The 11258-nt window shown below is 34.4% G+C and overlaps 1 protein-coding gene across 1 annotated transcript in view; it reads left to right on the top strand.

Annotated features, from left to right (window-relative positions):
• LOC111639965 (SLAIN motif-containing protein 2-like) overlaps positions 1 to 11258 on the top strand; it is a 63803-nt gene that overhangs the window by 33912 nt on the left and 18633 nt on the right. The window contains exon 5 of the mRNA XM_023385947.1: positions 8136 to 8174. Coding sequence (XP_023241715.1) covers positions 8136 to 8174 — 39 coding nt within the window. The remainder of the gene's footprint in view (positions 1 to 8135; positions 8175 to 11258) is intronic.

Raw genomic sequence — 11258 nt, forward strand, 5'->3', positions numbered from 1 at the left:
TATATATAATAAATACTGCTAATCAGCTAATTAAAAGTAAATTCGAAAATAAAACTTAATTTTTAAAAATAAACTACAGTACATTAATCCATTTATTTATATTTATCATGTTTATAAAGAATTGGCGGCTTACTTCATGCGTAGCTATTACTTAGCTTTATAATCCGGCACTTCGTTCTCATTCAATAATTTTTCTGTTTTTCCTCTATATTTCCTTAGCTTTAGTTCACACTGAGAGCGATTCCCCAGCGAAAGCGAAAAACAGAGCGAATAACCTGTCAAACAAGTTATGTTTGACCAGTTATTCGCTCAGTGTGAACTTAGCTTTAGTTTTGTCACACTACTATTCTCATCTTTTATCTGTTTCTTTTATATGAAGTCCTTAGATGCTTAGTCATTCGTTGTCGCAATTCTTATTAGCTGCCTATCCCTACCTTTTCTTTTCAGTTCCTCATGGGCTTGATCTGCCGCCTTTCCTATTTCTATAGCCATTTTAGCGTTTTAGCATGCCAGCTTTTGTGTTTCTTCCTTGTTAATTGATATTTTTCGTCTTTTCTTCATTTCTTTCTTTTCTTTATTGAAAATTGCTCCTTCTCGTTTCACCATTAAGTGTATCTTTTATATGGTAGCCCTTTTCCTATGTTTTCCTTAATATCTCCTGTTCGATTTTTCTTCTAATACAACTATTAAGGTTCCATTAATCCTGCACATTTTTTAGTCACTTTATTTTTTCAAACTGTGTGAAATCTTGGTAGATTCAAGGAACTCTTGTTCGCTGATTCCCTCCTGGAGTTTTGTATTCTGATTGTAGATATCTTTTAATAGATCCTGCTCCTCTGAGTCCGTTGGGACATTATATAGGATTATTTTTGGTGATTTTTTCCCCTTCTCGACTAGCTTTATCTTGTCAGTCAGGGCATCCTCCTTTTGCACCGCATGCTTTAATACCTGTAAGTCTTTATCTTCCAATACTTGAATTTTTATATCTCCTTCTGATAGGGGTCTGATAGTTTTAATCTTTATTCCTAGTTGCTTGGGGTCCACGTGGCTGCGTAAGAGCTCTAGTGTCTCCTCCGGGGTGGGAACAGGCTCGTCAGGNGCCTGTAGCAGTTCGTATATTCCTTTCTTTTGCATTCCTTTCTGTTAGGGTCACTCTCCTTCCTAAACCTGCGTTTACTCCTTCTTACCTCCTTACGCTTATTTGCTAGTTCGGCATCCCACCATGGGGCATTCCTTTTCCTAACTCTGATTTTTGTAGAGAGGAACATGGCCTCGTGGATGGTATCGGTGAGGTTGCTTATGACTTCGTCAAGTGCAGCCATGGAGTCCAAGGATATTAACGCAGGCGGCCTCCAGAGGTTAGTAATGTTGTTGTGGAACATCTCCCAGTTGGTGTTATTCGTGATATTGTACTCGTGGGTAGACTTACTGTTTTTTACTGTTGTCAGGATGTAATTGTGGTCGCTGGCTGAGATGAGGTCCATTGTACTACAATGTACTTCCTGGTCAAGCATACCAGGGTTCCCCAGACAAACGTCAACCCAGCTCCTGCCCCCACTGGTGGAGCAGGTTGGGAGCGGGCTGTCGTTCAGAGAAGACAAGTCAAAAACAGCCATAAACTCACAGAGGAGGTAGCCCCTAGGGTCCTCCACCGGACTGTGCCATAGGTGAGACTTGGCGTTAAAGTCACCCATCAGGAGCACACGGTTGCCCTTCAGAAGGTCCAGGGTCTGACTGAGGGTCTCCAACGGTGGTTTAAGGTCCTCATCGGGCGAGCAGTAGAAACTGATTAAGTAAAAGGGGTCCCTAGGGGTGTCCACCCTAACAGTAGTGTAGTAGTAGTTAGAGAATTGAGTCACCATTTGTACCGTAAGTCCTTTGTTGTAGATTACTATGCCGGTCTTTATCCTGTTGTTGTTGCTGGGGGGGTGAGAACCTTACCAGCACCAAGCATGGCCACCCTCCCGTTCACCACATAGGGCTCCTGAACAGCTAGGATGTCGATATCCTCTTTAAGAGCCTGATGCAGGGCCTCAGAGGAGGCAGCCTTTGAACGTTGTAAATTAATTTGCAGGATTTTAAGATTATTCTTGTTACTTCCCTGTTGTTTGTCCTCCATGAGTGGGTGCGAGAGGTCAGAACCAACAACAAGATTAGACGGAGACATTATTCATAATTTATTGTTCTGATTTGGTAAGCCTTATACCTCTGTAATAACGGGCAGCCTTTATCGAAGGCATTATGGTCTGTAGGAAGGGCCTTGTTTTCTGGCACTGTTTTATTATGCTTCTTACAATTTGTGCATATAGGGTCCTTCTCCAGGTTAGGGCATTCTTTGAATTTATGTTTCTTTGTACAGTGGGTGCACCTTTGTCGTTCCGTGCACCTGTAGGAGGTGTGCCCGAAGCCAGTACAGTTGTAGCATCTGGTGATGTCTATGTAGTCGTCTATAACTATCGAACACCACCCCAGATAAATTCTGCCTTCCTGCATAAGTTTATTCCGGATATCCGGTCTCACGCTTAGGACTGTGTGGGTCCTATGGTTCCCTCCCTTTGGGTGGAAACTATGTGAAATCTTGGTAGATTCAAGGAACTCTTGTTCGCTGATTCCCTCCTGGAGTTTTGTATTCTGATTGTAGATATCTTTTAATAGATCCTGCTCCTCTGAGTCCGTTGGGACATTATATAGGATTATTTTTGGTGATTTTTTCCCCTTCTCGACTAGCTTTATCTTGTCAGTCAGGGCATCCTCCTTTTGCACCGCATGCCTTAATACCTGTAAGTCTTTATCTTCCAATACTTGAATTTTTATATCTCCTTCTGATAGGGGTCTGATAGTTTTAATCTTTATTCCTAGTTGCTTGGGGTCCACGTGGCTGCGTAAGAGCTCTAGTGTCTCCTCCGGGGTGGGAACAGGCTCGTCAGGATTTTTAATTGCCGATACAATAATCTCATGGTTCATATTTTTTGGATTTTTTATCCCTTCTAATGCGGCTGATTTTTTGGCTAACAATTTAGTAGTGTTGCTGATGGGGGTGCGCTGGCGCTTGGTTACCACAGCGTAGGTGCCCATACCAGATAGCCCTTCATACTTTGTTAAGGTTTTAACCTGTTGTCTTAACTCAAGGACCAAGCCAAATATCTGGTTGGCCGCCGCGTGCATTCTGATGGCCGCTTCCTTGACAGCAGCCCTTTCTTTACTCTTCACAGACACATTGGTATTCGCAGGTATGCTAGAAACGATGATTTCAAGTTGCGAATTGATATTAGCTATTAAGTCCTCCTCAGCGTAGCTGTTATTTGATAAAACACAATCTGTAGTCTCTTCCATGATTATCACTACACAAATACACTTTGCCAAAATACACTGGATTTTATGGATCGAACGGTGTAAGGCTCGTGGGTGTATGACCAACGCAACCCGAAAAACCGGGCGGGAGAGACCCGAATTAGGGTCAGATAGAGTGCTAGGTTCAACCACGTGGTGAGGTCAATGACCTTTCACCCCTTTGTTCGAGTAAAAAAAAAAACTAAAACAGCCGTAGCGGCTAAACTACTAAATGTAGCCGAATGAATATAACGTGACAGATAGACAATTAGGTACCCAAAGAAGTACCCTGATATGGGCAAGATCGGTGGCCCGATAAGCCCGCACGTTGGCCCGCGGTCACGTGACTATCAGTCGGGATAACTGGAGAACGGAGAATCGTAATGAAAAACTGTAAACGCCGTTATACAGCTTTTAAACAGCCGAGTAATTTGATATAACGAATTAAGATTTCTCCCCGGAAATCGCCCGGAAAAAGTGGCCGGAAATAATGAAACTTCCGGAGCCCGTAATTCCCGAGCGGCTGGACCGATCCAAATAAAATTTATATTAAACGATAGCTTACCGTGAGACGAACTCAACGATATATAATATTCAACCGATTGATCAATAATTAAGCCGATGCGACGATCGAAAGCTGGAGCGAGGTGAAGCACGTCCTAACGGTGTCGCGACTCGTCTGCTCTTTTTTTCATGCAAACATGACAGCCCTCCTTGACTCAATCAATTATGCTGAGCACAAGTGGAAAATATGTGGCAATCTAAAAGTCATTGCTGTACTCTTAGGAATGCAACTGGGGCACACTAAATACTGTTGGTTTTTATGTATGTGGGACAGTAAGGATAGGAAATCACATTGCATTCAAGCGGACTGGCCTGCAAGAAATCTTTACTCTACCAAGAAAAATATCGTTGCCAAGCTTCTCATGGACCGAAAAGATGTTCTTCTTCCTCCCCTTCATATCAAGCTGGGTTTAATGAAAACTTTTGTCGAAGGTATGAACCAGAAAGGACAGGCATTTAAGTACTTAAGAGACAAAATTTCTAGATTTAGTGATGCAAAGGTTAAGGAAGGTATTTTTGTTGGGCCACAAATTCAAAAACTTGTAAAGGATCCCACGTATACCAAGTTTTGGAGGGAAAAGAAAAGGAAGCTTGGGAAGCCTTAAAGAAAGTTATTCATGGATTCTTAAGCAACAAAAGAGACAATAACTACACTCGGTGACAATACTTCTGGAAAAATATCATCAACTCGAATGCAACATGTCCCTCAAAATCCATTTTCTCCATTCCCACCTAGACTTTTTCCCTCCTAGTTGTCCTAGTTGCAACATGTCCCTCAAAATCCATTTTCTCCATTCCCACCTAGACTTTTACCCTCCTAGTTGTGGAGCTGTCAGTGATGAACATGGAGAAAGATTCCACCAGGATATTTCTGTATTGGAACAAAAATATCTTGAATGAAGAAATTGGAATGAAGCAATACTTGCAGATTACTGCTGGTCTGTGTGTAGGGATGCACCAGAATTCACTTACAAGAGACAAGCCAAAAGAAAATGATCTCATGAAGTCACCACATGATTCTCTTCAAAAAAACTTCAAAAGCACTTTCAATGTTGTTAGCATATGTAATTAAAATGTATTGTTTTCTCTTATGCTGTTAAAATCACTTATTGTATACCACAGAAACTAGAGCTAATAAAAATTTTTCTTTGTCATATTCAATTTTCTCACCCCAAAATTAGTAAGATTTCACTCATTAAATAAAGGAAACATTCAAAAACATTTTTTTTGTTGTTTAGTGTTATTGAAAAATGGCAAATGCATATCACTTAGATACTGAACATATTCAATTCCATTTAATTGTCTTGGTAAGAAGTAAGATCTTATTCTGCATTAGTAAATACTTTACCTTGCATTCAGTCAAGGATCATGTTTTGACAATTTATGCATAGCTAATGTGGATTGTTTTTAGACCAGTATCAACTGTTCTAGCTGTTTATAGTTTTGAAAAGATGGAAAGTGATCATCATCAATGTTTATTATATACATTAAATCAAGAATTTGAAGTTGAAAGTTCATAAACTTGCTGCAAAACTGTTCTGTATTTTGTGATTCATTTTCAAGTAAAAACTGTCCATCTTTACACTTATGAGGGATGATCTTGTTCCTCTTCAGAATTCTTTGAAGTAACAACTGGGAATATCCATATGTGTCCTTTCTTTCTCTTATTGACACATGAGGATCATGGAAAAACAGCTTAAGATATCTGTTGTCTTTTCCAGCCTAGATGCAGACTTTTCTATTTGTACTTTTGTTGGCCCACATTATGAGTCTCTCTGAACATACAAACTAATTCTCACATACTTTCTTTACTTGGGTTTGGTCATTATGAAAACTTATGGAAACAGCTGTAGAGACCTGTTAACAATAATTATTCTCACTAAATAAAAACATTAACTTAATGCATTCTTGCATTGTATAATGTACCACCATTTTCTTATGTTTTAGAAGTTAATGACAAGGACATTTTCCTATGTTTAAAAAAGAATTATTAACAATATTTGTAGTGTCATCTTGTATTGCATTTAATGTATGCACAAAGGAGATATAAAAAATTGAAATACCTGATTATTTCTGTAAAAATGCTATATTTGCACAATTTTAAAATTTTTTGCTTTTGAACAATATTTGTTATATTTATTTTAACAATAACACGTACATATTTTTAAGGAATGCCTTTTGAAAACTTACTTATCTGCAACAGATTGTGTATATGTTAGAAGTCTACCTTCAAACTAAAGCTCTGGTCACACTATGCAATTTCCAGCCACACAGGCGACTGCAACCACGATAGCTGTTCCCGTTAACTAGTGATCCCCCTCTAAAACCGGCGCTACTGCGACCGCAACTAGAAACAAAAAGTTTGTTCTACTCACAACAATTGCAAACACGCATCCAATCAACAAATGCCTTTGTGCTACGTCATATAGTGACAATGTTGAAAATAGTTCATCATCATGACTGATAGTTAGAGGATTAATACTTTCACAGAATCGAAATTGATCAAGCTTATTCAGGCTCACGAACCTGTGGAATTTTAATTCTTTGTTTTATCGAAGATTTTTATCTTTTCATGTATTCTCGCCAGTTCTATCAAAATAATCGCCATTTTTCTTTTATTCATTTCAGAAAATGAAATGCTTGCTATTTTAATAAGAAAAGTGGCTAAAATTCCGTAAATACTCTGAAGTAGAACGTAAAATGTCGGCAAACTCACGAAAGTAGTCAAGAACAAGCTACTGTAATTTTATTGGTTTATTATAGGGTCACGTGTTTCCGAGTTGCAACATCAACAAACAATGTGTGACCATGAGAAGACGCGCGCGACTTGCACTTGTTGCAGTTGCGGCCACCTGCGCGGCTAGAAATTGCATAGTGTGACCAGGGCTTAAGAGGGGTAGTACAGCATAACTATTAGGTGAAGTCAACTCTTAGCAACCCTTATTTTACAAATGACCCTGTAAATTAACAGAAACAACTATAATTATGCTATTGTTTAATGATAGCAAAATAATTTTTTAAAATATCAAGATTTTATTGTGTGTTTAATACTTTTTGTTAGATCGTCGTAACATTGCAGTTTCATTTAAAATTTTATATAATACTAGATGCAAGGACCCGCTTCGCTGGGTTTTTATTTGTTCGTACATTCGTATGTAATATAGTTTTTTTTTATATATATATAAACAGTCTTTTATATATAAAAGACTGTTTTTCTAAGTAATCTAGAATCTAGCTGCAAGGACCCGCTTCGCTGGGCAAAAAGTAACGATAGTGAAGATTAAGATAATTACATTATAGCTAATCTTACCTGTTTTCACAGAATGCAAGAATTAGGTCCCCCCGTTTCCAGACTAATTAGAGAATTTTTACACTTAGTCAAACAAACTATTTTCTACGTTTCTGGAACATTTACAATCGTTCTATAATCGAACCAATATTCGAATTTTATGTTCGAATTAAATTCGAACAAATTCGAACAAAACATTCGAAATAGCAAGCCACTTTCAACTACTTTCAGCCTCATATCTCCCGCACCCTTATAGCTATCGAGACGCAACCACCCCTATGCACGAATGGAGACTTGGGGCTACCACCACATACAAACACCATTCACGTGCGATGTGTAGTTTTGGCGAAAAAGTGAAATATAGGGACATACATGTCCATTTTTATATATATAGATTTAACATTTATATATAATGATATATAAATATTAAATAAATATTACATAAAAATTTTCCAAGTTAGATTTGAGCTAATTAAGTTGGTTAATGATTTGAGAATTTGAATTTTAGATAGACATGTCAACTAAATCATAGTTAAATTTCTTTTGATGATAAATAACCATAACCATTGTGATTATTTATCATTTTAAGAAATTTATATTTATTATAAATTATATAACTGGAAGAACTTTAGCTTGAAATCAGAATAATGTATTGACAATGTTTATGCTTCAGGTTCAAATCTCACTCCAGAGTGGAATTTTTTAAAATCTATTTAAATTTAATGTAATTTCAGTTATATTAATGTAACTATCTGTAGGCAACAAACTTAAATGATTGAAATTCTTGAATTGCTTAATTAACTTAATTAGTTTAAATCTAAACAAAAAGTTTTCAGCGTTATGTTAAATTTTCAGATAATAAGAATTATAATGTTAAAATATTATTATTATAAGTAAATAATATTTGAAGCTTAATATAATTTTAATATTAACTTTAATTTTTAATTTTCAGGTTTAAAACAAGATTTTTCAATAAGTAAAAGGCATTCAGGTAATATATTTATGGCTATTTATGAAAAGATATATTGACATAAAAACTTATATTGAATACAATGTTTTACTAATCTTGACTCACTCACTGAATGACATGAAATGTTTGAGTGGATATAGATTAATAGAAAAGTAATACAGTGCAGTCAAAAGAGGACCTTGAGTATTTTAAGAGAAAAATCCAAAAACTCAAAAAATAAAATATTCGAAGAACTCTTTTTCAAAAAAGCTGTAAGTTACTTTTTAAAAAATTTGTTTTATTGGCTGCTTGATATCTATAGATATATGGCAAAAAATTTCCAATAATTAGTTTACAAAAGAATCATAAGTCTGCAGGATTCTGGCAATCATAATATTCAGGAGAATTCACAATTGAAAGTGACTTATGATCATTTGGAAAGAGCTGTTCATTTTATGTTGTGCAAGACATTAATGTTGTTCAAACAATCAATTTTAAGCATCATTTACCAACTTCAAAAGATAATTGCTAGTATTAATTTTCTCTGCATTATTTTAAATTACAACTTTTCTTTTGTTTTACTATTAATTATTGTTTTTATATTTTTTTATATTATATATAATTATTTAATCTTTAGGTATATAAAACATATATTTATTTTAAATCATTAAAAATACATTTTGTGTCATGAAATGATACAAATTATTTACTGATAAAATCAGAATCTTACTTTTTTGTATTTTTTTATTTTATTAGTTTGTTTTATAACTGATGAGATTATGAGATTATAAACCTTATATATATATTTTTTTTTTTTTTCCAAGAAAAATTAACAGCTATACACAATTTTTTTCTATGAAATTGGGCTAATTTGGTTAAAATTTAATCTGAATTTCTTTGACGAAAGTAGTATATATACTTCAATTTCATGGTGAACTCAGGATATATTCTTCCAATTAGAAAGTTCAGACTATGTACGAAAAATTTTAATTTTTAATTTTTGAGTCTATCTAACAATCCATTAACACAACCACAGAAGTACCCGTAACATTGTTGAAGAAAAACTTCAATAAAAACAAATAATGAATAGGTAAAAAACTCACAATATTAAACATGATCAAAACGTCAGCCTTTTATTTGAGGTTCTGACGTCTTTTACATTAAAAACAACAGGTCTTCTCACACTACCATCAAGTAGTTATCCAATTTTATCAGGTTCAAGCCCCCTGGTGGTTGATACGAGTCATCCTTACATTTGCATATAGACAATTTCATGGTGGACTCAGGATATATTCTTCCAATTAGAAAGTTCAGACTATGTACGAAAAATTTTTTAAATTTTTGAGTCTATCTAATCCATTAACACAACCACAGAAGTACCCGTAACATTGTTGAAGAAAAACTTCAATAAAAACAAATAATGAATAGGTAAAAAACTCACAATATTAAAAATGATCAAAACGTCAGCCTTTTATTTGAGGTTCTGACGTCTTTTACATTAAAAACAACAGGTCTTCTCACACTACCATCAAGTAGTTATCCAATTTTATCAGGTTCAAGCCCCCTGGTGGTTGATACGAGTCATCCTTACATTTGCATATAGACAATTTCATGGTGGACTCAGGATATATTCTTCCAATTAGAAAGTTCAGACTATGTACGAAAAATTTTTTAAATTTTTGAGTCTATCTAATCCATTAACACAACCACAGAAGTACCCGTAACATTGTTGAAGAAAAACTTCAATAAAAACAAATAATGAATAGGTAAAAAACTCACAATATTAAAAATGATCAAAACGTCAGCCTTTTATTTGAGGTTCTGACGTCTTTTACATTAAAAACAACAGGTCTTCTCACACTACCATCAAGTAGTTATCCAATTTTATCAGGTTCAAGCCCCCTGGTGGTTGATACGAGTCATCCTTACATTTGCATATAGACAATTTCATGGTGAACTCAGGATATATTCTTCCAATTAGAAAGTTCAGACTATGTACGAAAATGTTATGTGTTAATGGATTGTTAGATAGACTCAAAAAAAAAAAAAAAAATTTTTCGTACATAGTCTGTACTTTCTAATTGGTAGTATATATACTTGTTAATTTTCTTATTTTTATACTTTTTAAAACAATAATTAATAATAAATTTGTCTGACAGTTTTTAGTGGAACAGTGAAATAAAACAGAAAGCAGTGATAAAGATGTAATAATTCATTGCCAAGGATATTGTCACCATTATGATGAATTAAATTGTTTGACATATTGTCTGATTTTTTCAAATCATATTACATTCTAATTTAAATTTGTAAATTTTTATTCAAGTGGCTAACTGATTTTATTAATCAAATAAAAGAGCATTAACAATTAAGGAAAAAAGTATCATTTTATTAATATCTATGATTTAAATATCTCATAAGAATTTTTGAATATATTTTATTGAATATGATTATTAATAAAGAAATTTGTCAGTAATCATATCAAAACTTATAGGAAAGTAAAAATATTACAACCATAATTTAGTCTCTTGAATACCTTCATATCTTTGTATCTTTTAACTGAATTTTAATCATAAATGAACTTTTCACCAATGTCATGATGTAAAGCATCTGGGCATTCAAGGCAATACCTTAGTTTTTTTATAAATAACATTTGTATTGCATGACATTGCAAAATATGATCTGAAAATCAGGATTTAATACTCTTACATTTAGTAGGAGTATTAAAGATGTAGTAATCTCAGTATGAAAATTATTCAATAATTAATTTTTTAGTAGACTTTACATTACAGTAGAGCATCAATTATCCGACCCCCTATTAACCGTCACATCAGTTAACCGACCGTTCTAGTCGGCAAATTTAATGTCTGCTAGTGATGTGGCACTACAATATTTGGCTATGTCTTGGCTACTTTAATATTATTTTTGTTAAATTTTTGCATGTTTTAGCTGGCAACATGGCTTGACCATGAAAGAGAGGCCAGTATTTAAATGAGACTTAATTTTCTAATTATGAGTGGTTGTTTGTTTTGTGAGCAATAAAATAATTTAAAAATAATTTTTAACAATACAATAGCGACGATTATTATTTTTAAAAAATTTGTTAGGCTTAACATCGATGAAAATTCA

Source organism: Centruroides sculpturatus, unplaced genomic scaffold, assembly GCF_000671375.1.
Source record: "Centruroides sculpturatus isolate CEXI.00-Female unplaced genomic scaffold, Cexi_2.0 scaffold1290, whole genome shotgun sequence".
Classification (NCBI taxonomy): domain Eukaryota; kingdom Metazoa; phylum Arthropoda; class Arachnida; order Scorpiones; family Buthidae; genus Centruroides; species Centruroides sculpturatus.